Source organism: Aotus nancymaae, unplaced genomic scaffold (genome assembly GCF_030222135.1).
Source record: "Aotus nancymaae isolate 86718 unplaced genomic scaffold, 86718_ANA_hifiasm-v0.15.2.pri h1tg000019l, whole genome shotgun sequence".
In the NCBI taxonomy this organism is placed as follows: domain Eukaryota; kingdom Metazoa; phylum Chordata; class Mammalia; order Primates; family Aotidae; genus Aotus; species Aotus nancymaae.
In genome coordinates this window covers 3,243,766-3,270,741 of record NW_026988431.1, presented here as the reverse complement: position 1 = coordinate 3,270,741, position 26,976 = coordinate 3,243,766, and the positions used below count along the sequence as shown (strand labels likewise).

The 26,976-nt window shown below is 41.1% G+C and overlaps 1 protein-coding gene across 1 annotated transcript in view; it reads right to left on the bottom strand.

The window, feature by feature from the left end:
* Nucleotides 1-26,976, bottom strand: part of GADL1 (glutamate decarboxylase like 1) — a 149,354-nt gene that overhangs the window by 52,829 nt on the left and 69,549 nt on the right. The window contains exon 12 of the mRNA XM_021666446.2: nucleotides 8,733-8,932. Within this exon, the coding sequence (XP_021522121.1) occupies nucleotides 8,733-8,932 (200 nt within the window). The remainder of the gene's footprint in view (nucleotides 1-8,732; nucleotides 8,933-26,976) is intronic.

The following is a 26,976-nucleotide window of genomic DNA, read 5'->3' as shown; positions in this document are numbered from 1 at the left end:
TCCCAACACCATTTATTAAACAGGGGATCCTTTCCCTATTGCTTGTTTTTGTCAGGTTTGTCAAAGATTAGATGGTTGTAGATGTGTGTGGGTTGCCTCTGAGGCCTCTGTTGTGTTCCATTGGTCTATCTCTGTTTTGGTACCAGTACCATGCTGTTTTGATTACTGTAGCCTTTTTCTTTAAAATTACTCAGTCTCAGATATGTCTGTCTTAGCAGAATGAGAACAGACTGCCACACGCAGTATAACACTCAAGCTGAGTTGAAAGTTGAGGTGATTTGAGGCAAGAGGGGATGCAGCTATTACTATGATAACAGAGGTCTTGCACCAGAATTTTCAAACTATGCTCCATGATGTACCATCTTAATAGGTTTTCCACATAAAAGGTTCCACTATCAAAGAAGTTTGAACACTGCTAGGCATGTCAATTAAATTCTTGTCTACACTTGGAAGGACACTTGGCCAAGGCATGGTGGCTCGTGCCTATAATTCTAGCACTTTGGGAGGCCAAGGTGGGCAGATAGCTGGAGTCCATGAGTTTGAAGACCAGCCTGGGCAACATGGTGAAACTCCCATCTCTACAAAGAAATACAAAAATAGCTGGGCATGATGGTTTGCATCTGTGGTCCCAGCTACTCAGGAGACTGAGGTGGGAGGATCACTTGAGCCGCGGAGGTGTAGAGGTTGACGTGAGCCATAATTTCACCAATGCAATCCAGTCTAGGTGACAGAACAAGACCTCAAACTATACTTGGCTTAACTCATAAGGCCAGTTGTCAAGCTGGTTGGATTGTTGAGTAATATCAGGAACCAGTTATTTACTATAATTTCAGCTAGCCATGCTCAGTGTTAGGGGGGTTTCCTCTCCTGTTCACAAGACAGCTGCTACAGCACCGTATGTCCCATTTTCACTAAGCAGTGTCCCAAGAGTGGAGGGGGGCTATAGAAAAAGCACTTTTAGTTCTATTTAGGTAAAAGTATTTTCCCCAGAAGTCTTCACAGTATCTTATGGACACAGTGAAGTCTTCACCAGATCTTGACTGAGCCACATACCCTCTCCTAAACTAATGGTTGGGTAGGTGGTTGGTTAAACCAAAGTTCCCAGCTTGAACATTGCTATGTAAACAAAATCAAGGTTCTACAGTAAAGAGAGAATTGTCCTTGGTGAGCAATCAACAGTTCCTGCATATTGATTAAAGTTAAAAATGCTTCTATATTACAGGCCCTCTCAAAGTTTCAAATGTCCTAATGAGTACTCTGAATTTCTGAGAGAGGAATAACGTAGTTAGCATATCCTGAACATATTTAACCATGGAACCATTTTTTGAGGGACCTTCTATTAAGATGTCTTGGAAGTCTACTGGCCCACAGCATACTTTCATAAATGCTAGTGTAGAAGTGTTTCTACTATAAAGTACCCTATCCTCTTCTTAAATTCTTCAATGAGTTGTTGGGAGGAAATCGAAAAAGTTTTAAGTCACCTCTGTGTATGTTTCTAGGGATGATTTATTCCTCACAACTTTTTCAATATATGAAAACAGTCTAAAGACAAAATACTTTTAACAAACTAATCTTATATAGTAGAAGCAAGAAAAAAAATGTATTTTGTTTGGGGACATAATGCAGAAACCATAAGCTACTTCTATCAAAAAGCTTTCAAGTAAGTGGACTGAAAAAGCAATAACTTCATAAAACTCATTGTCCCATTAACCTTGGCATAAAAGAGAAAGGAAAAATATAAGCAAGAGTTTACGCCAATCGTACTGGGGTAATAATCTGGCTTCATCTTGGCATATAAATTAATGATAAACTTGCTGCAAAACAAGTTACAAATACGCTTTTAACAGAATCTCAGTTCTCAGACTGGTTTTATAATCCCTACCCCTTTTTAAATTTCTCTTGTCTTTTGCAAGACATTCTTTCCTTTCTGAAGATAGCCTTTCCAGTCTTTTTCTTCAGCAGCCACTTAGAGCCTTTCTGGACCACTTTGGACCAAGTTTCTCTCCTAGTCTTACCTTCTCATTTGAAATTTGTTCTGATGCACTGAGCCTCCCAGAACTCCTGAGATTTTTCCATTTGCTTTCCGTATGCTGTGCATCTATCGGCACATATCACATGGTTTGTGTAATTCATCAGACACCCATGTGCTCTATTCTACTGTAATTGTTACCTTCTAAAAGATCACCAATATAAAGATAAAAACAAGGACTGTTCCCTGGTCTTCTGGACTCTGTGCCTCCCATCACCTAGAGAAAGACACTGGCACAAAAGCACCATTGTGTAACTGCTCACCTTTTCCATACTGATAACAATAAACCCTTCGGTATCCATACAAGTCATGAAATAATTTCCATCTGAGAGATTGCAGAGATTGTGTGTCAAGGGAATAGATAAATGATAGTCTGGAGACCAAACAAAGTAGGAGAGTGGGAGTTCCTGAGCTGTTTGTTGTTGAAAAGACTTACACACATGACTCTTCTAGGCCTGCTTGAAGAATTATCCCTTAGGTGGATATCCATTTAACCTGAATGCCATAACAAAGGCCTGGAAGGTGCCCTCAGCAGCAGGTAGCCTTGGGTATAGTAAAACACTTTGTACATTTCCAGTATCCTCCTAGGAAAGTAAAATCATTAGCTTTGTGCCATAGTGGTGGTTTTAAACCTGAGTCCTCTGGGTTTCAATTACGCTCAATAATCACATGTCGCTCCAGGCTCTCAATGTCACTGATTTTCAAACAACCAAAGGAAAACGTTTTAGTCATTAATATTTTGTGGGAGAAATGTTCTCTCTTCAATTGGGTTGACAGGGTCAAATGGAAATTGGGAAAAGCCTTAGAGGTGGTCTAGGCACTAATTTTTTCCTTCTCGCTAAATTTCTGACAACTCATAAAATTGGAATCATTGTCCTCTTGAAAATGTCTGCTCTTTCTTTCCCAGGGGAAGAGGAAGAGGGCTATCTAATCAGTGTAGTGATCATCGTTAGTCTATCAAAATCTTGTCCTTAGATCTTAGTCACAAAAATTTCAAAATTAAGTTCCATTTAGATTTGGGAATATGGAAACATTATTTCTATGGAATCAGTATAATTCTTCCTGTATTATCAAAGGAAGAGTCTCATAGCTTTTCCAGTATTTTAGAGACCCTGACCTAGGGCCTAGGGAAGTGGATATTTTAGCTATAAGAGCATGCCAGTAATGTGCTCCCTAAATATTAACACAATCACGTGCAGATTTACTTTTCTAGAGTTACCTACTGAAGGAAGTTACTTCTTGGAAACAAAACAATGTTACTGTGACTTAGAAATTATTCCAGGTGGAGCCTTCCATCCATGGGTGACACACTTTTGGTAAACTCTGAAGCAAGTTTTCAGGCATCAGTGGGCTTCATGGGAAATATCTTCATCCCTGTCAGTGTTGTGAGCTGATGTGAAGTAGCATGATCAGTTAAAAACACTGGAAGAGTTTAGATGATGGCTCACAAAACCCGTGGTGGATGAGAGCTAGTTTGCAGTGGTTGAGGGTCCACTGTTCAGGAATTTCATAAACTACAACCATTGGTGGCTTACAGTTTACCATGCCGGAAATACACCATGAAAACTGGCAGACACTACAAACTGGGGCTTTCTTTTCCTTCTGAGAGCCAATGTACATCGTACCACTGCATCTAGGCTTAAGCAAACAGAAGAGACCCCAGAATTGAGCGAATATTCTGCCATTGCTAAAAAGCAGAACTACAAATGAATCAGTAACTTAAAATCACAAAAATGAAGCTTTCCTGTTGCTAACTTATAAATCTTATTTCTAGAGAAACTCCAAGTTTATAATTTCACATTCATAGCAAATTACATGCCTGAAAGTACTTTGCCCTTTTTCTTGGCATTGGAGGCAGACTTTTGCCCACCCCAGGAAGAGACTGTTGGATATCAAGAGTGTGGAAAGTTAAGGCAAAAAAAATATGAGTAACAGCAGGAAAGAGGGATTATTTTTCAAATATTTAAATATAGGTCACAGTCTGCAGCAGTGCTCACTAAAATGTTAATTCAATTGAACTTGACAAACATTTACAAACAATAAGTGTTTGTTGAATTGAATTGTTAACATTTATCCTCCTGTGATTTCTCCGCAAAAATTAGAAAGCATTCTTAGACTGTAAACTAAATTCCCTCAGATGAATGTTAACTTTATAATACAATCATAAAATATTTATATCTAACCTTATTTCAAGACACCTCCCATTGAATTATTTCAAAGCTTAGACAAAATGCAGAGATTCTACCCCATTTAAATAGTGCAAGAAAATCCACAAAAAGGGAACAACTTCCTGGACTCCTAATTTAGTGGGCAGCTATAAATATTTATGGTAGACCATAGACTGTCTTTTCACCACTGGGTTATCTCCCCACTTCTAATAGAAGCACTTTAACCCTACCTCTAACGAAGGTACCTTCCTCATCTAGGCTCAGTACACATTCTGTAAAAGGAATTGACGGTCTTCCCAGTGCCAAGAGAGCAGGTGAGTCATCATGACTACTGAGGGCATCACATTACCCTGGCAACCATGACTGATTCAGAGATGGATATTGACCACTCTCAAATAATGAAACTTTCCTTGGATTGTTGAGAGGAGAGCTGTATCTTTTTTACCTTAAACTTGAACCCAGAAGAACATAGATTTGCACTCTTTGCAGCCACCACCTTCCATAGGAATAAACCCAACCTGAAGGAAAGCAGAGCTGAAAGATAAACAGTATCAGTCCTCAGTCTTTAAGTACCTAGACCAAGCCTTCCAAATGTCATCACTGCATTATTCTTTAAAGCCTTGTTACCTTCGTTTATAATACCTTGAGTTAATGTTTCCATCACTACCAAGAGTCCTTATGTAATCAGATTTTCAAACTACTTCATTACCATAATAGCCAGAATTACTGACTTCTAAAAGTCTTCTGAAAATGCCTAAAGCCACCTCTTTACCTGTACTTATATCCAAGAATTTTGCCACATAACTTTGCAATTCTTCCTGCAAAAAGGGCGAGGGTACTTCCCACCTCCTTTACGGTGGGCTTCGCCCTATGAATTTGCTTTGAGCAAGGAAGTGTGCAGTGCAATCAGCCACAGAGATAATGCAATCAGGAGTTTAAAGTGGGCATACATAATCGGCTTGCCTTCTTGGCCTTCTGTCATGGTGATCAGAATAATACGTGCTGGCTAATCTGCTGATCCAAGATACGTGGAGAGTGGACTTGAACACCCCAGCCACTGTGGTATGATGTAAAGCCCTGTTAGCCAACATGTAGACCTCTGGGAAAACAATTGTTTTAAGACATTAGTTTTCAGACAGCTTGCTCAGAATGCTCATACCACTTCCAGCACAAAAGAAATTGCTATAAATCTCTGAGAAGGTCCTTCATGATTTTCCATGGGAAATGTTAGCAGGAAGTAAGGAAAGACAATCCACGCCAGAGTTCAAAGTCTAAACTGGCCAAGTTTTACAGAAATAACTAAGACTTAAATAGCACATAGGACATGCCAGGCATTGATCCAAGGGTCTCACATGTATCAGTTCCTTGAATCTTTAACTGTTTGAGATGTGCTATTTTCCTGGAATGAAACTGAGGTGCAGACACTAATAAACTTGCCTAAGTCATACAGGACTTAGGTCTTGAATCCAGGTTGTCTGTACCTCTATGCTATTAGGCTAGATTTGTTTTTTAACTAGGAAGTGATAGGGACTGTGTCTCCACACAGGCATCATCATGTTCAGCTAATTGTTACTGTGTGGGATTTGAGAGCATTCTAAGATTTTGAGAGAAACAATCCAGGTTTTCAAGAAATGGATTTTCTTGAAAAAGCATTTTAATATTTAAATGTTGGAATGTTTAAACATGAAGCTTAATCCTAAGCAGTATAAGCCCAACAAAACATACTTAAAACTAAATTTGGCTATGGCCTGTCCACCACTGAGCCAAGTTTAGTAGTTCAGTCCTATTCAAGCAGCAAGGTTTGGCACCTACATCTCAAGCTTTCTAATGTCCTTGAACACGTGACCGGAGTTTCATTTCTGATGTTACTACAAGGCAGGCGAACATGGTGCTTCCACACTGCCTTTTCCTTTAAGACTTAAGCTGTCACCACAACTCAGATCTGCTTTTCACGTCCTTAATATCACATCCAGACTTGCGTCACCTCGCAGCAGAGGTTTGGGCCTGCTGCTGCTTTCACCTGGGTCATTCTTCTCCCCTTCTGTGGTCTATTACGCTGCTTACAGACATACCCAAGACTAGGAAGAGAAAGAGGCTTAACTGAACTGACAGTTCCACATGGCTGAGGAGGCCTCAGAATCATGGTGGGAGGAAAAGGCACTTTCTTACATGGCAGCGGCAAGAGAAATGAGATGCAGAAGCAGAAACCTCTGATAAAACCATCAAAGCTCGTGAGACTTACACTCTACCACGACAGCAGTATGGGGGAAACCGCCACGATTGAAATTATCTCCCGCCAGGTCCCTCCCACAACACGTGGGAAGTATGGGAGTACAATGCAAGATGAGATTTGGGAGGGGCCACAGCCAAACCGTATCACATCCTCACACTTCAAAACCAGTCATGCCTTCCCAGCAGTCCCCCGAGTCTTAACTCTTCAGCATTAACCCAAAAGTCCAGTCAAAAGTCTCATCTGACACAAGGCAAGTCCCTTCCGTCTATGAACCTGTAAAATCAAAAGTAACTTCCTAGATATGAGGGCACAGGTACTAGGTAAATACAGCCATTCAAAACAGGAGAAATCGGCCAAAACAAAGAGGTTACCACGCCCACGCACATCTGAATTCCAGCAGGGCAGTCAAGTTCTAAGGCTCCAAAATGATCTCCTTTGATTCCATGTGTCACATCCAGGTCCTGCTGATACAAGAGGTAGGTTCCCATAGTCTTGGGCAGCTCCACCCTGTGGCTTTGCAGGGTACAGCCCCTCCCTCCCAGCTGCTTTCATTGGCCGTTGCTGAGTGTCTGCAGCTTTTCCAGGAGCACAGTGTAAGCTGTCGGTGGATTTCCCATTCTGGGGTCTGGAAGACAGGGACCTTCTTCTCACAGTTCCACTAGGCAGCACCCAAGTTAGGTACCTTGTGTGGGGGATCCGACCCCAGTTTCCTTCTGCACTGCCCCAGCAGAGGTTCTCCATGAAGGCCCTGCTCCTGCAGTAAACTTTTGCCTGGGCCTCTGGGCATTTCCGTACATCTTCTAAAATCTCGGTGGAGGTTCCAAACCTCAATTCTTGATTTCCGTGCTCCCACAGGCTCAACACCACGTGGAAGCTGCCAAGGTTTTGGGTTTGCACCCACTGAAACCATGGGCTGAGCTGTACCGTGGCCCCTTTTAGCAATGGCTAGAGCAGCTGAGAGACAGGACACCAAGTCAGTAGGGTGCACACCGCATGGGACCCTGGGCCCAGCCCATGAAATCATTTCTCCTCCTAGGCTTCTGGTCTGTGTTGGGAGGGGCTGTCATGAAGACCTGTGACATGCGCTGGAGACATTTTCCTCCATGATCTTAAGGATTATTCAGCAGCTTGTTACTTGGGCAAATTTCTGCAGCCTGCTTGAATTTCTCAAACTGGGTTTTTCCTTTCAACTGCATCATCAGGCTGCAAATCTTCTGAACTTTGATGCTGCTTTTTTTAAAATAATGCTTCTAATAGCACCCAAGTCACCTTTTGACTGCTTTGCTGCTTAATTTCTTCCTCCAGATACCCTAAATCTCTCAAGTTCAAAGTTCCACAAATCTCTAGGATAGGGGCAGAATGCCAGCAGTCTCTTTGCTAAAACGTAACAAAAGTCAACTTTGTTCCAGTTTCCAACAAGTTCCTCATCTCCATCGGAGACCACCTCAGCCTGGACCTTATTGTTCATACCACTATCGGCTTTTTTGTCAAAGCCATTCAACAAGTCTCTAGATGGTTCCAAACTTTGCCACATTTTCCTGTCTTCCGAGCCCTCTAAACTGTTCCAACCTCTGCCTGTTACTCAGGTGTTTTTCAGCAGCACCCCATCTTACTGGTACTAATTGACTGTATTAGTCCATTTTCATGCTGCTGATAGACGTATCCAAGACTGGGAAGAAAGAGGTTTTAATTGGACTTACAGTTCCACATGGCTGGGGAGGCCTCAGGATCATGGTGACAGGTGAAAAAGACTTCTTGTATGGTAGTGGCAAGAGAAAATGAAGATGCAAAAGCAGAAACCCCTGATAAAACCATCGGATCTTGCGAGACTATCACAGAGCAGTATGGCAGAAACCGCCCCCAGAATTCAAACTACCTCTCCTCAGGTCCCTCCCACAACTGGGAATAATGGAAGTACAATTCAAGATGAGATTTGGATGGGGACGCAGGCAAATATGATGCCACCTTCTCTTCATTAGGTCTCAGTTGAAAGTCACTTCCTCCAAGGAGCCTCTGCCAGTGCCCCTCAAGAACACTAGAGAGCCCTCCGAGTGGTCATGGAGACTCTACCTCATCTGGCCAAAAAGGAAGGTCATTTTTATCTCAGTAGACTGGGATCTTGGAGGGAGGTGGTAGGACTACTCTGTTCACGATTCCGAACACATAGTAGGTACTGAGAAAATGTGCATTCTTTACTTCACCTAATACACAAAAAGATGAACTTGCAACACATCACAAGTGTTACTTTCCTTATTCTTCCTATTATAGACACAAACACACGCGCACACAGAGGGGCTAGTACCTAGATAAAGCCAGAGCACGATTAACTCTTTCTTCAAGGCCTAATGTACCCAGGGCCTTCCAGGTCATCCAGAACTTGAATGCATCTGGCCTTCTGCTGCATTGAATGGACTTGTCTCCTGTGTCATAGCTGACGTCATAGAATTTATCCTGCTGGAAGAGGTAAGATGCCTTGGCGGAGTAGCACTTTTTAAGAAGATCCTTTGAAAAAGAAGAAAGATTACAAAATGTTCACCTTCAGAAAACACTTGATTTTAAAAGCAAACGCACACATGCACACCATGTATATATTCTACCTGTGCTAAATGTACATCTCACTTTGACTGCCTTACATCAGACACAATCGGTCTGACTTTGAGATACACATCCATGGTGTTACCAAACAAAACCTCAGAGTTGACAATGCTAAAATCCATCTTCACAATTTTACTGAGTATTGAGAAGCTGAGAAGACCATGTCATCACTATACCTAGGTGGGCCAGCTTTTCAGTGTGAGTAAAACCGTATAACTCAAATCTTTCCATTGGCCAAAAAAGGACATATTTACATGTTACACAATTTCATAAGCACAATAATTAGGTTTTAAGACCCTCTTTTTCATATCCATTTGAAAAGGCTAGATCTGACATAAGCCAGGGATAAACCCAGGGAAAGAGCTATGGAAGAAGTAAACAATTCCCCACAAGTTTTCACTACCTCGAAACATCAGCTATAAGCCCACAAGGCTTTTTGTGTTTGTCTCCTCTTGGTTCCATTTGCAACAAAATTCCATTTGTGTTTACTGACTTGTTACTTAACCTTATGAAGTAGGTGACAATTTACTGTTTATCACAATTATAGGACCTTTGCTTTGACCTCAAATTGTCAAACTTGAAGCCGTGTTGTCTTCAATGTCATCTAGCGTCTACAAAAGCCAACATTGCCTAATCAATCATTCATGGCCCTGACAACTCCTAAAGCATCTTCATATCCAGAAAATATTAGATCCTTGGGCTCCTCAGTGGACCCGATGTACTCAATTTCCCTAAACCACTACATCGTGTCTCATCTATGTCTTGTCTTAGACCATTTGCTTGAATCTCCCTATTTTAGGATACTTGACACTTTCCAAAGAATATATGCAGTCTATAAGCTGTGAAGTTTACTGACACTAAACATAATCTACCTTCTTTCCTAGGTCTGCCCTTCCATCAGGTCCCATCCTAACTTTTTCTTCCCTTTCACCTTCCTCTACCCATCTCATTGGGCTCAAAAGAATAACTTTGGTATTTGGCTGCTTCCTTGGCCTTGCTCCTGTGCTTTCCCCGTGCAATGAGCAGTCACTACATATATTCTCCTTGTGTGGTTAAACAGGTTCTTGGGAACAGGAATCATTCCCTATCCATCGCCATATCCATGTAGCTTAACACTGTGCTGGGCACAGAGCGCACTCAAGTATCAAGACAATGACTCCACTCCCAATGCCCTGACATGTGGAATGAATCAAATAAACACAGACAGATGAGCTTCTCATTTGGTGCATCTTCCAAACTTTAACAATGCAAAACTAGTGCTGTACAGGAAGCTACAAGAAAGCTTCCCAGTAGACACAGGGATCCTAGAAAATGTTCCCTTCTGATCGGAGAATGTATTAAATGGTGCTTCATTTGACTCAACAGCTTGTGCTAGTTAGTTGACTGAAAAGGAAATCTCAAGGTATCACATTTCAAATGAAAGCATAAGTTTGCGGTCTTAATTTAAGCAACACTGTCTTGTGTAGATACTAGTCTGGATCTAAATATGTTCCTTTACGAAAAAGTATTTTATACTACATAAAAATTATATACCAAATATAACCAAGAATTACTAGATCCCCTCATCCAGTATCCATAATAAACTGAGTATGAAGCAATGATCAGGCTGGGCACTGTGGCTCACACCTGTAATCCCAACATTTTGTGGGGCCGAGGCAAGAGGATCACTTGAGGCCAGCAGTTTGATACAAGCCTGGGAGACATAGCGAGACCCCATCTCTACAAAGTAGCTTGGACATGCTGGTACATGGCTGGGGTTCCAGATACTTGGGAAGCTGAAGTGGGAGGGTCAGTTGAGCCTATGAGATTGAGGCTGCAGTGAGCTGTGAGCACATCACCACTTGCCAGCCTGCACAACAAAGCGAGACCCTGTCCCTAGAATAATTACAAAAGGAATACTAGTATGCCTTCAGCCTGGTTACGATAGGTATTTTTTTTCTTTTTTGGGTGGGGGAGATGGAATGTTGTTCTGTCACCAGGTTGGAGTGCAGTGGCGCAATCTTGGCCCACTGCAACTTCCGCCTTCCGGGTTCAAATGATTTTCCTGCCTCGGCCTCCTGTTAGCTGGGACTACAGGTGCTCACCACCACACTGGGCTAATTTTTTGTATTTTAGTAGAGATGGGGAACTCCTGACCTCGTGATCCACCTGCGTCAACCTCCCAAAGTGCTGGGATTACAGACGTGAGCCACTGTGCCCGGCCCCGAGGGTATTCTTGATAGATACAGGGAAAGGGCAGATTGCTCTGACCTGAACATAAAGTAGAAAAATCTTACTTTTCAGCCTTAGATTTTATTATCAATCTCTACTCTGGTCATAGTTGCCACTGCAGCATCTCCCTGCCCTCAAAAGTCAGGAAATTTGGTTATTTCCATAGCAACTACAGTCTGACCATATAACACTAAAAGGCCATTGTATGTACTTTAAGAACAAATCATGCACACATGTTCACAACACAGGCACGTGCGCACACACTTGCCTTACAATTATGAATTTACTGTCACCAACCATGAAAGATTAAAAATCTCCAGAGCAAATGAACTTTGGACATTTCTTGAGCAAGTTTTAGGGGCCTATGGTAGTGACTAAAAGGGAGAGGAGGCTCGTCCATTATTGGAAGACAAATTGTATCATTAAAAGCAAGTAGAGAACCAGAGAGCCCAGAAAGCGAAGAGCAGAATAAGCAATTGTCCTGCAGTAGTGGCACAGTGAAATTTATTCACTAAAGAATTCTCCCGCCTTGGGAAGGTTTCCTAAAGAACAGCTGGAAGCTTGGGATTTACTTTATCAAAAACTTTCCTCCCAACGTTTTCACTTTGCATTTTAGTTTGTCCTTGTATTAAAATGGATGAGGTGTCCTTTAGTTTTAAGACCGTAAGAAGATGCTCAGATCTCCAGAGAACACATTTTAGAATATGGTAAAACTTCTTGGGAAAAATTTATGCAATCAAAGAGAAGCACCATATTTATCTTGCTCATCTTCATAATCTTAATCTAGCAGGACAATAAATATTTGTATGGCTTTCAGAGACAAGGATCCAGTGAAAATAGAAATTGCTTTATTAACTCATTGTTCTCAGGGATTAGCAGACATTGTATTAGGACTTTAATACAGTGGCAAGTGAAAGAAACTTGAGCAAAAGGGAGTATTTTTATAGGCTTGTGTATTTAAAAAAATATAGTCATATGTAATCTTCAGGCACAGCTGAATCTAGTACTAAATAATATCCATTATCGGGAATATGTCCTTGTATCTTTTTCTGTTGTATTCTGTATTGGCCTAACTCTCTACACAGAAAGCTGGTAGGAAGCCTGAAAACTGAAGTTTCCAAATGAAATCTGAGCATGGAGAGGGGCTCTGTTTGGATACAGGAAATGAACGGACAACTTCTGGTGGTGGTGCTAATAGCAAAGATTCTCTTTTTGACTAACATTTACTTAGTCTCCTGAGCCCTCGAGGTCTCCACCTTGATATTTATCTTGCTATAAATGCATCGCCCCATTGTAGCAAGAATCTTGCTAGTCAGTTGGGAAAGAATCCCCTACCCCAATATCTCATCCTTTATCTGACCAAATTCTTCATCCTTCATACTTGTTACCTGATTATTCTAGCCTGCCTTCAACAAGAATCTTGAGATGTCTAACCTGTATCCTCCTTTTATTCCTCATGTTTTCTTAGTCATTTTCCACCCCCTGACTCCCAACCTGCCCCTTGGCTAGGAATCCCTACTTGTCCATGCTGTATTCAGAAGTGAGCCCAGTTACACTGAGGTCTATCTTCCCCGTTGCAGTAGTTCCTGAATGAAGTGTTTCTACTGCTTTACTCTCTGGTTCTGGTTTTAACATTACCCACGTAGACAGACTCTTGGCCTCCCAACCTCAATATCTTAACCTTTTTGTGACCAAACCTAGCAGGAAGCCAATGGGCAAAGGAGCCTTAAAAACAGGGCTTTTGGGAGTCAGGCCCTTTTGCAGAGCAAAGCAGAGGAAAGGAATGGATTGGATTATACAGTAAAGAGAAACAGGCAAATGGCAAGCATGCTACATGAATACAGTAACCACAACTTTTACTTTCCTCCTTTGCATTCACAACACCTAACCTAGCACATAACTATAATGACCAGAACATTTATTGAGCTCTTACTATCTTCTAGACACTTCATATGTAATAACTCATTTAAATTTCAACAACCCAATGAGAGAAATTCTTTTGGTCAACTCCATTGTATATTTTGCAACACAGCAAGTGAATTACCTAAGTTCACGTAGCTACTAGGTGATAGGGCTAGGTTTCAAACCAAAGCTGCTTAGATTCAGGTCCTGAACTCTATTCTACTTTATTGTATCAACAGTGGGCACTTAAATACACATGAAAGAGGGTGCCCCGTAAATACGCATTAAGGGTTTTGGAGAGGTTGGTGAACAGGAAAATGGCAATAGAGAGCACTCTGAGCTAGAGGTCAAAATAACTAAGATCCTGTTCCAAACTTCCCCCCCCCCATAAATGACTTGTGATCTTACCACTGGTAATACCCTGTTTATAAAGCATTTTGAGATCTTTATGAATACTTGTGAATCTAGCAGTATTATCCAAAAGACATAATGAATCTGTAGGTTGCATATTCTCCTGACCAAGATTAGCCAAGTCATCTTTGATTTCCACAGGCCAGATCAGATTCTGCCGTCTCCTTTCAGTCACTGACCACGTGGGTCTACCAACTCAGGATTCTGTACCCCAGCAGTCCCCAGCCTTTTTGGCATCAGGGACCAGTGCTCATGGGAGACAATTTTTCCACAGATGTGGGGTGTGGTGTGGAGGAGACGGTTTAAGGATGAAACTCTTCAAATCATCAGGCCTTAGAGTATCATGACCTAGATCCCTCTTATACACAGTTCACAATACGGTTTGCATTCCTATGCGAATCTAATGTCATGGCTGATCTTACAGGGGGCGGAGCTCAGGCAGTAATGCCTGCTCACCTACCATTCACATCCTGCTGTGTGACCCAGTTACTAACAGGCCATGAACCAGTATAGGTCTGTGGCCTGGTGGGTGGGAATCCTTGCTGTACACCACAAAAACCTTTGTATTTCCTCCTTGCAATCGTGTTTTTCAGCTCGCCAAAGAAAAGCAGCCAAAAGCTCTTCCTATATGGCCCTTCCTATATTCTGTCCTATGTCTTCATATTTACATGCAAAAAATTATCTAAATGACTTATTAAATGATATATTTTCTAAGTCATCTCAAAATTATATGTTGAGGACCTATCATACAACAAGGACTCTCATACCAGGAGCCTGGGTATACAAGCTCATGAAGGTGTTAAGTATCTGGGCTCATATTTGTGGGCGTAATGTGCAAAATCAAATTTGGGTTGCAAATGAAGACTTGGTTGTAATCTAGAATGTAAAAGTGAAACTTTAAAATGATACCATCTGATACTGGCTTTATTTCTTTATTGAACAAGCATTTGGTTGGGTACCTTAATGTGAAAGCTGTGCTAAGCACTGGAAATGTAACAGTAAATAACAAAGTTACCATCCTTAAGACATTTCAGATGGGAATAGGAGCAGAAAAAACAGGCCACTACTGTCCAGTGCTAAAATAGGAGAAAGAATAGGGCACGACAGAGCACAAAGGATCATCTTCACCTTAGAGATGAGAGAGGTGGCTTTTCAGAAGCTGAGAGCTGAAGTGAGGAGCAGCTGGACAGACAAGAGGACAGAACTAAGTGAGTACAACTGGAGCTGAGGGTGGGGTGTAGCTGGGGAGTTCAGGCTAGAAACCAGAGTGAGCCAAGTCATCAAGCATCTTAAATGCCACAGTGATTAGCGATGGAATCTTCCCAGGCCCCTACAGATATTACAACTTAAATTTCATTAGTGATCTGGCAGAATAAAGTGAGAATCGGCAGATGTGAATTCTGCTTTTGATTTAGTCACTTGATGTCAGAGCTCAAAGCCTGTCACTTAATATCTTGGGCTTCATTTTTCTCATTGGCCTAATGAAAATGCTGTCACTTGTTCTCGCCATACATAAATATTATGAAAATCTAAGGAACTAATGTTAACTGGGAATACTCTTTAGTCTTGAGCCAAAAATCTTACCCACCATTCCTCCTTCTGCATATTCCAGTATCCCCTGACCCCTTCCAGCTGTCACTACCTATTCTTCCTTCGGTTTATTTCCCCAGGCAAGCTGCAGAACAGAACATCAGCTCTAGACTTCCTCACTGTTTATGAAATGAACACATTATAACCCTCACCCACCTTTTTAATGGGATGTATTTGTCACTTATACAGTTATAGAAGTAGGCTGAGCTGATGGAACATATTACAAGAAGTTTTAAACAATAGGAAGAGTTATCCATGGTCTACATCCTTCAAATGAAGCTGATCCTGACTTAATTAAACTCCCATACTTGATGGCCCTTGTAGATGCTGTGGGTCTTTACAAGTCTCAGTGTAGTTTAAATGGAAGACCCCAAAGCCATCACATAAAATTAGAATGACCCAGGGCATATGCTAGGTGGACTGAGAGCTAAGACGCCATCAAGTGGCCAGGTGTAACTTGTTCAGTTTTCTCCGGATTCCTTAAGCAAAGAGGGAAAAATTATGTTAACTCCTGAGTAGCTGGTGTGGGATTGGAAGGAAGAGTAAGCAGAGGACAATGGATGTGTGGCTGGACGTGGTGGCTCACACATGTAATCCCTGCACTCTGGGAGGCTGAGGCGGGTGGATCACTTGAGGTCAGGAGTTCGAGACCAGCCTGACCAACATGGTGAAAACCCTGTCTCTACTAAAAATACAAAAATAGCCGGGTGTGGTGATGCGTGCCTATAATCCTACCTACTTGGGAGACTGAGGTAGGAGAATAGCTTGAACCCCAGATGCCAAGGTTGCAGTAAGCTGCGATAGCATTACTGCACTCTGGCCTGGGTGACAGAGCGGGACTGCATCTCCAAAAAAAAAAAACTATGAAGATAGCATTCAAAGGTGAGATTTCAAGTGCTAACGTACAGGTCAGTACAAGGCATCTGTTTAAATAGGTGCATTCTGAGCTCACGGAAATGAGCAGACTATTTGGATGTCATCTAACATACAGATTCTTAAATTAGCACACCACTTTTATGAGTCTTTTGCCTTTTTTGTCTAAATATACTGCTATATGAAGTTGGAAAGAAAAGAACCTTCTTCCTTTCTGTAAATGCAAGTCCACCTACTTTTGTCTGTTTTTTCCCTCAGTGTTACAAACGTTCCCTCTTTCTGGCTTTCAAATGTATACAACATGTTACAAGTCCTATGGTAAGAATAAAAGCAGGTCCTCAAAATCACTTGAAAGCTCACAACCTTTGCATTTATCTTCACCTCACTCTCCTGTGTCTGTTCTGTGTAACCTCTCCTAGTCTCATGCACCGCTACTGAATGATGGCGGGGTGTGTGCTTCATATACTCAACTTTACTGGAAGATATTTATTCACTTATAACTGGAAATTTGCCTTCAACTTTAGCCAGGACTCCTTTCCTGAGTCTCTACTAGCAATATTTCTGCATTTTGCTCTCTACATGTTCACCTATAATTCAAAGCAGGTAACGTTTCACTTCTGATGTCTTTAAATAGACATATTTCATTGTTTCCTATGGCATGTCTTCATCTCTTTACTTGGATTTATTTAGTTAATTATCTTTCTGCTGTAGCTTTTTCATTCTCAGAGTAGAAAATACTTAAAATCATCTGGTTTGCATACAGCTTGGGGAAAAGTTTTTTTTTTAAAAGGGGTCACAGTTTTTTTTTTTAATTTGCCACTAAATCTGAATTCCTATTTGCCTTTTCCTGTGCAATCTGAAAGGCTAATTGCAGACATATTGTGCTCCACTGGATGTTTCAATGTCTGTGGGAGGTTCAAATCATGATACAAAGGTTTGCTTCTGTTGCCAGTTCTGAATGGTTTTTTTTTTTGATACTGACTCAACTATCTTTCCCATTCCATTCAAGCATTTTCCAATCACCTACAGATCAGTCTCTGCTCAAATCTTCAATTAGTCCCCCAATTTTCACTTCCCTCCTTCTGATTGCTTGTACTTTCTGGAAGATGTTGCATATAGACGTTTGCTGATATTTTTTGCTGGTTTGTTTAATAGCTTATTTTCAGAGGTGGGATTGTAGGAAACTTTCATTTGAGTTTATATGTTTATATTGGATCTATGACAAGTATAAAGAAAAATGAGTTTTTAAATACTTATTCCTCAAAAAACATTGCAGAAAATTCATACTGCAAGAAGAGTCTCTATGCATATTGTGCAGGGCTATATACTTTTTGTCTTAAATTTAAGGAGCATGAGACTACAAGGAGACAGTAACTTTGCTCTAACATTTTCTCAAATACTCTGAAGTTTGTAAGCTAAGTAATGCAGTTTGCTAATACATAAGGTGCTTGTGATTGAATTTCTGTTCGGGTGAACAGTCTGCTCTCCTCTGCCATAGTGATAGATTTGAGCTTGTTCTGCCATTTTGATGTCTCCTTTCCTCAAGTTTATTTTGATCCAGCTTCTCAAAAACTGCTGTGCAATCTGCCCTCTTGACAAACTGGCTCGATGGTTTACCCGATTCAAGCTGTTTTCAGAAAGTTTCTGGGTGCTGTGTGCTAGGTCTCCAACAAAATTTAATTTCCTCTTGTTTCAGCTAATTGATATAAAGCTTTTCAGTTACCTGTGAAAATACATTCTTTGAGAAAACAGTATTTCAAGTTCATGCTATGAAAGAAACGTTTTACATGATACATACAGATGGATATAGACATAGAGAAAGCGATTGGCCCTACTTTTGGCCCTTTGGTTGATACGCTCTTGAAAATTAAGTTGCCTTACAAAGCTGAGGTCAGTTGCTTCTTTCCTTAATGCATTTGACGTTTTTTGTGGTTGTTCAAAATCCTCGCTTTCCCCCTGTGTATATTACTTTATAGATTATCAAAGAGATCCTACAGCCCTGTGCCCAGCTCAAGGCAGAAGAGCAGGAAAGGGTGCGCATGCGCAGTGGGCGGTACTCCCCAGGTCCCTCCCGCGAGCCCCCAGTCCTTGGCGGCACCCTCCTCCGGCTCGCCTCCTCGTTTGTCACCCTACCTACTCTCTCCCAGTCACCCACAGTAGTTTCACAGCAAAATGGGAGGAGGAAATAGCAGCCTTCCATGCAAAATGAAACTGAGAGGGGGAGGGAAGTCCCGCCCCTGCATGCTACAAGGGCGGGGCTGGGAAAGACACCAGCCTTCTTGATAGTGGTTTACACGTTCCAGCTATGAACTGCAGAGGTCACAGGCACTGGATCCGTTTGACATCATCTGTAAAAACCACTGACTTCTGGAATACTCTGAGCACTTAATATTGAGATCAACACTCCCTTTTCCCTTGCAGAAAGCCTCCTGGAAGATTCCAGAAAGCTTTTAAGTTTCAGGGCTTGCAGACTCGTTAGGGATTTTCGGAGAACTGCTCGCGTACTTTAGTGCAAGATCTGAGATATTTTCTCCCAGAGTGTAAATCTTCCTTAAATACCCCTAAGGGTTAGAATGAGCTGCTTAGAAAATGAGGAGACTAAAAGATATTTTTAGAAATGGAACTTAATAATTTTAAACCGTAACGCTGCCTACGAGAGAGGAAAGTTGGGCTCAGTTTCTTAGAGAATGTGTAAGTGCCTCTATAAATAGATAAACATTTGATAGTGCAGAGATCACTTGGCAATACCTCTGCATGCCCTACAAGTATTTAAAAATAGTACAATCGGGCTTCTCTCCTAGGACAGATGGAGATTTTTCGATTTTTTTCCCTAAGCATCAATCAGCACAACTTCTATTAAAGATAATCTAAAACTGTTTCAAACTGACTACAACTCACAGTAAGAAATGTTGAAATAGTGACACAGTATCCACCCTACTACACATGAAACTGAAAGTTTCATGGAACAGTACACATTATTACCATATGGAGTGCATACTGATTTTTTTTCTATTTCAGTCTATTCTGTACATTAAAAGGAAAATAAAAAGCTGCTGTGACTTACAATTGACTGTGTAACTCAAGACCAATTAGTACAGTGGTTCTTAACCCTGGATAACGTTAGAATCATCTTCCCCCTGCTCCCAAAAAAATACCATTTCAGGGTTCCTACTTCAAGCCAAAACACAGAATTTTCAGTGTGAAGTAAGGGCAGTGTTATTGTTTAAAATGTTTCCCAGGTGATGCAGGGTGCAGCCAGGATTAAAAACCACTGCACTGATGGGTCTTGATCTCACACTGGTAAATCCTGATCTTCTGGACATTTCAATCAACATTACATTCAGGTTGGGACTAGAGAAGTCCGAAGTGTTGAGTTTTTCTGATAACACATAAACCAGGGTGACTATCTGACTTATCTTTGGCTATTAGTACCCATTATAAGAGTTTTATTTGTGTGTAAATACAAGTGAAAAAGGGTTTTTTTTCATGTAACCCAAAGAGAATATGGGTTACATGTGGTGCATGCTGAAGTCTTAGTGGGAGAAAAAAGCTCCAAACTACAAAACCTATGTCCATGGGTTATGGCATGGATGAAATGTGCAAACAAAACCAAGAACCTTGATCTATTCAACCTTTGCTTTGCTATGTGTATTAGTCTGTTTTCATGCTGCTGATAGATACACTGGAGACTGGGCAATTTATGAAAGATTTTAATAGACTCACAGTTCCACATGGCTGGGGAGACCTCAAAATCATGGTGGGAGGTGAAAGGCACATCTCACATCGGCAGACAAGAGAACTTGTGCAGAGAAACTCCCAAACTCCCCTTCCAAAAACCATCAGACCTTCTGAGACTTATTCACTATCATGAGAAAAACACGCCCCCATGATTCAACTACTTCCCACTGGGTCCCTCCTACAACGCAAAGGAATTGTGGGAGCTACAATTCGAGATTACCAACCCATATCACTATGTTGTTGTGATACGGAAGAAGAACCATTTGTTTTCAGAAGCTAATATCAACACAGAACTTTGCTCACTTGGCTCCGATAGAAGAACTGTGATCCTTCCTCTTTCCATGTTACTGCTAACTCTGAGTTTCTGGGATTCCATTTGAGACCCTACTTGGGGATTTACTTAAACCCTACTTTGTTGCAAAAGGGATTTAAGATAGCCTACAATATGGTGGGGGAAGGAGAGAAGAGATAGGAGAGGTTGAAGGAGGTAGGGTAGATAGAGGGAGAAGAGGAGGGGGAAAAGAGGGAGAAGGTGGAACAGGAAAAGAAATGAGGTTCAAAGCAAGAGAAAATGCAATGAGGAAGTCTGACATGGTGTCTACACGCAAAATGCACGTGGGAAGGGAGATGGAAGAGATTACAGAATTTGACAATTTTTTGCATACCTAGTAACCGATGCATAGTGTAGCAAAGGCGTTCAATAGTCATTTGCTGCTTCTGAACTTTGGGTATTTATTGTGTAACTGTCAACTACATCACCTTGCTTCATCATGTAACATTTTCATTCATCTGTAAATTGAGGACAATGATTATTGCATTGCGGTCTACCTCCTGGGGATCTTTGGATTATATGTGACATGTTTAAGTAAATGCCTGGAAAAATACATTAACACAGGACTTCTTTGGTCTAGATGGATTAATTGCTTCTCTCCAAAATAGGTAGACGGACAGAAATCTTCTCTTTCAAATTGGACAAAACAGTGTGCTGCTTCGGGCCGAGGCTAGAAGAGCAATTCTTCACCAAGAACACAATACTTAACAAAATCAATTATGTCCCCAGCTTGTTGTGATGCTGTTAACAAAGGCATGGTTCCTTTTCAAATGAAATTTTCCCTTTAGCAATAAAGCCTGTGGCCTACATTTCTTGGAGTTTGAGCATTCTTGAGAAGTCTGGCCTCTGAGGCCTGGAGTATAGATAGGAGATTAATTTCACAGAAAGGAAAATGCCATGCAGGAAGGCAAGTTCTGAAACACGAGTTCCCTGCTCTTCGTTGTATAAATCCCATTGAAGATTTGTGGGACATTCCTGACATCACCACGAGCAGTCCTATTTAAAACTATCCTTAAATAACAGTTAAAAATTGAGGAAGTACTTGGCAGAACCTTTGAATAGAATAAAAGATGATGTAGTGGACAGTAGCATTTTTTTTCCAAGGACTTACGATAAAATACAGAAATGTGCTAAAGGTGACAGTTTTCACTATATTAATGGATATTTAGAAAAGTCTGTGTATTTGCACATGGCTTACTCAACATCGACATAACAAGGAAAAAGGAAATTACATTTATCATGCGCTTACTACCTAGTTAACAATGCACTGCACACATTTGAACATTAGCTCATTTAATGTTATAGTAGTTTTTCAAAACAGAAGCTGTCTTCATTATACAGACAAAAGCATCAAGGTTCAGAAAAGTTAAATGACTTGTCAAAGTCACACAAGGCAACCCAAGCAGAGAAATAATCTTGAACACAAATCTTGCTGGATTTTCAAGGTCCATAGGTTAATTTACACACAGAAATCATATTCAATCCCAGAATTTCCCAGTTCAAACTACAGCCTTAGAGACTGGGTAAAGCCTCTTCTGTGGATGTATTAAAACAAGGATGAAGCAAGTGATTTCATACTATATAGGACAGATAGAATCTTTTCTTTTTAGGACCAGGTAGTAAATACTTGCAGGTTTGCAAGCCATGTGATCTCTTATCACAACCACTCGACTCTATGGTTGTAGCATGAAAGCAGCCATAGAGGATACTTAAATGAGCATGACTCACTGTGTCTAATAAAGCTTTATAAGAACAGGTGACAGGCCAGGTTTAACCCAAGGGCTGTAATTTGTAGACCTCTGCTTTAAGACATTCCAGTGAAGATGCACTGCATAAGATGGTCATTTCCAAATTTGTAGAGGTAGAAAAAGTTAAACATTTACCTGAAGGCTCCAAAACCAGAGACATTTTTCTTGATTAAAAAATAGAGTTCAAGACCAGCCTGGCCAATATGGTGAGACCCTGTCTCTACTAAAAATACAAAAATTAACTGGCCATGGTGATGGGCACCTGTAATCCCAGCTACTCGGGAGGCTGAGGCAGGAGAATCACTTGAACCTGGAAGATGGAGACTGCAGTGAGCCAAATTGTGCCACGGCACTCCAGCCTGGGCAACAGAGCCAGATTCTGTCTCAGAAGAGAGAAACTGTCTTTCATTAAGGCAAATTTTTAATCCCTTTTACACAGTAAATATTTTGCTTCTAAAAGAGATACTTAAACTGGTAAATAAAATTGCCATGGTTTGTTTTCCTTTCTGGAGTTGAGAAACATTTTACACAGTTCCCATAAAGAATGGCATTTGAAAATCAAGACCCATACTGGCTTATAATTTCTAACTTTCATTGTTCCCTTCCCAATCCCAAGAAGAGAAAAAATATTCTGTAATAAAAGCTGGTTACATTCAGGTTCATTTTCTGTTTTTCTGAAAACGGCAAGTGGAAGCTACTAGTAAAGGAGCAAAAAAGGAAGCAGAGAGGGAAAGTAGACAGGAGGTCTCTGGTCAGTTAGGAGGGATGTGTGATGTTTACGATTCTCTAGCGCAATCCTAGGTCTCTAGTATGAGAATTAGTTTCCAAACCAAACAAAAAACTGTTGTCTGACAAATTCCAAGTGTCCCGAAGGGAACAAGAGAACCACGTGTATTTAGAACGACCATGACTGCAAATCCTGGGGGAGAGTGACTATATCTACAAAATTCCTGTACAACCTGGGCTGAAAGAAGAAAAGTGTAATGAGAAAACCCTACAGGCAAGAGTCTGGGGACCAAATTGAGTTAGGCAGAGATTTATAGGTCAGTTTAACCAGACTGGCTGTGGAAATGAGTTAGAATTAGCAAAATCATCAGCATTACAGCTTCATTTTGTATAGGTTCCAAAGGGGATTAAACAATCAGGCTGTATTTTTCTAAATCAATGTTTTCTATTGCTATACATTATTGTAGCTTTAAAATTCAGTTTCAGGTAGGAAGTGAGGTTGATCCATTACCTGCCATCTTGATTGAGGCACATATGAGCTGTGTGGTTAAAAGCATGGATTATGGACTGAGCATGACTGACTGAATCCCAGTTCCATCCTTTACGAGCTTCGTGGTCTTTAGCGTGGTATTTATGCTTTCTGTATTCAGGCTCGCCATCCGTACGGTGGGAAGGGGAATAGTCCCTACCTCATGGGACTGAAACGTGGATTTAATGGATTACTATATTTATACGCTCGTTTTATCTGTTTATTGAACTTGCCAGGACATGAGGATCCTCCACGAGGTTAGGAGCCTCTAGTTGAGTATAGATGAGAGGCCAATGGCTTCACCATTAAGAGGAATTTGTGATAGGTACTGAACAAATGTTTGGCTAGAGAGGAGACCCCTAAAGCACCCTGGAAAGGCAGAAAGGCCCCCTGGAAGGAGTTGATGCTTGAGCTGTGTTTCGTGAGAGAAACGGTAGGACTCAAGCAGGCAAGGAGAGTATCTGGTTTTCCACACAGAGGGAATAACTTGCCTATAGGAAAAATGCACTCTTAACATGTTTAAAGCCCTCCATATGTGATCTGAAATTGCTTCCAAGCCTCATCTCCCAGCACATTGTTCCCCAGTCCCAGATACCTGGCACCTCACTTTGCTCTCCCCGAGACCACATTTTTTTTTTTTTTTTTTTTTTTTTTTGAGACTGTCTTTGTCACCCAGGCTGGAGTGTGCAGTGGCGCTAACTCGGCTCACTGCAACCTCCACTTCCCAGATTCAAGCGATTCTCCTGTCTCAGCCTCCTGAGTAGCTGGGACTACAGGTGCACACCACCATGCCTGGCTATTTGTATTTTGAGACACGTTTTCACCATGTTGATCAGGCTGGTCTTGAACTCCTGACCTCAGGTGATGTGCCCGCCTTGGCCTCCCAAAGTGTTGGCTAACAGGCATGAGTCACTGCTTCCGGCCCACATATTAATTTCTGACAGTTCAGTGCTTGTCAGAAATTGGGGGACAACTGTATTTGACAGCATCATAGGGTAAAGCATACCGCACCCTATTCCTGTCCCGTGTCCAATCACTGATACAGTCCCCAAGGCTATCACTGCCTAGTATACCCTCTAAAAATTTGCCATGAGCTCACATAGTGCCCACATCCCAGCAACCTAAAGTGAACCCTGGACGTTTTCCTTCTCCCCTGCCTTACAAAACCCATGAACCTGTTACAATGAGAGGCAATATGTCTTCTCTAAGCTCGTCTAGCCTGGCATGCCTGCCTGTTTTTGGTTCTAAATAATTATGATAAATATCTTGAATGTGACAACCTTTCTCAAAATTGTCTAAAGCTATAGAGGCATTGAGAAAAATAAATCCCCATACAGGGATTGTTAAACTCCATGAGTTCTCACTAATTTATTGTTATATTATAAATCCAATGTCAGATTCTAGAATATACTTAAGATTCCAGCTCCGTGAAATTAACCTTGCCACCAATCATGGGTGAGTCATTTCCTCAATCACAAGCTTTTTAAACGAAGAAGACATTTGAAGAACCCTACTTCCCTAGAGATTTTCCTTTCAGATTTCAATTGAACCTTTTAAGTGAAGGGGCCCTATATCTTTCAAAATTGGGAAATGAAATCTATTAGAGTGGCTAACCCTCTAACGCTTGATGTTGCGAGCTCACAGGCAGAAAACAATCTTTTCCTTATTACATAAAAACTTCTGGTTCACAACAGCTCTGAAAACAGCTATGTATTTCATTGCATTTCACTACCTCTCTGGCAAGTTGGATATTGAAATGGCACACAGATTCTGACAGTACTCTAAATGAATGCATCAGTTTTTCTGTAACTGGATGTAGAGAGCTTCATCTGCACTACGATGCTGTCTAAGACTGGTAATAAAACAAAAGAATACAATGTCAAGGTAAAATCAAAAGGACACATAATAACCACATGTGCTATTCCATGACAAGGGCATAATGAAATGTACTGGGAAGAAGGTAGCCTTATAAAAGAGAAGTGCTGAACTTCTGATAAACTGCTATGGAACTGGAGAGGGAGGGGGAAGATATAATTTATCATCTTTGTTCTTTTTCAGTTTCTGGGTTACATTTAAAAATCGGCAAGACATTAATTGTCACAGCAAGAAATGAAAGATGTTAATTGTAGACACACTTCAGGCTCCTTGCCCAGTTCACAATGACCCCTTATTCCCCTCTCCATAGAGCTGGGCATAATGAACTCTCGCTCCATCTCTCTGCCCCACCAATTGGACCAGAGGCTAAGAAGACTTAAAATTTTGCAGTTAACACTAAGAGATTCTAATTTAGCTTTGTTGGTCTCTTGGGCAGAGACGGAAACATCATACTGTGGAGGTGCCATATTTTACCTGTCGTGAGAACATAAAAGCAAATACTGTTAGATGTTTTAAAATTATATCACTTTGGATGTATAAAAAACTTTCTTTCAAACATTTCTGATTTGGGCTGGGCATGGTGGCTCATACCTGTAATCCCACACTTTGGGAGGCTGAGGTTGGCAGATCACGAGGTCAGGAGTTTGAGACCAGTCTGACCAACATGGTGAAACCCTATCTCTACTAAAAATACAAAAATTAGCTGGGCATGGTGGCACACACCTGTAATCCCAGCTACTCAGAAGGCTAAGGCAGGAGAATCACTTGAATCCGAGAGGTGGAGGTGGCAGTGAGCCAAGATTGTGCCACTGCACTCCAGCCTGGGTGATAGAGTGAGACTCCATTGAAGAAAGAATAAAGAAGAAAAAACTGATTTGGAGCTACCATGACTTCTAATGCATAATACTTAGTCTGGTCATTTCCAGAAAAACTCAAATTGACCATTCAGAAATAAAACATGATTGATCAAGACTTTTTTTAGGGGTAATTTCTTCTTCCTCTCGTTCATTTCATGTTACTGTGAATTTCTCAAATACTGCTGAGAACCGTTGCCAGTTCAAATTTAATGAGGTATTTTGTATTTTAATTTCAAACATTATAAATTCATAAAAACCATTAATATAAGTATGTCCCCTGTAATATTTGGGATATACTTACACTAAAACACTATGTTTACTTGAAAATCAAATTTAACTGAGTCTGCTTTGTTTTTATTTACTGAATCTGGAAACCGTATACTGAGGGGTGAAATTGGCTTTTCTAGTTTGGTCGCTGCTGTCATGTGTTGAGCCTCTACCCCTGGCTCATCTCAGGGTGATCTTTCCACCTTCCCGCTTACGCCTGAAGACCTGCCATGGCCTCTGAATGTCGGCTCACTTGAGGCCTGCTTCTTGCTTCAAGCCCCTATTTCCAGGCTGCTTGGTGTCGTCTTGTTCACGTTCAGTCACTTTTGGATGATCACCCATACCAGCCACTCTAAAGCCTGCAGGAACACAGGGCGCTATCCCAGGCGCACTCATGCCTAGAGAAAGGGGCCATCTCTAGTTTCTGCTTGACCATATTGACATGGGAGATGGAGGAGGAGGAGGCTTCCCATATTGAGACTCACCTAGAATTTGAGCTGAGAGGAAAGAACCTATTTTCTTTGGACTTACGGGAAGGTTCTATTCTTTCTTGGTGCCCTGGGTTTACACTTAACATTTTCCTCTTCAGATAGTCCTCTTCCCTCCCCAACTCTGAGGCCTGTTTATCTACTTGGGAAACAGGGTGTGAACTGAAAAAGGTTTTTTTGGATAAGATATCCTTCCAAGAATAAATATGGAGTGTAAAAGATAAAAATTTGTCACTCTTTATCTCTGGTTTCATTCGATCATTATCTGGGTACAATAAAACCAGAATTTCATAACACATCTTAAGCAGTTGGGAGATTAAAATCACTTTTATAAATCAGTCTTTGCTCAGAGTAGACTAACATGGTTATTATAGATTAATTAGAAAATTATTTAGATGAGAACAC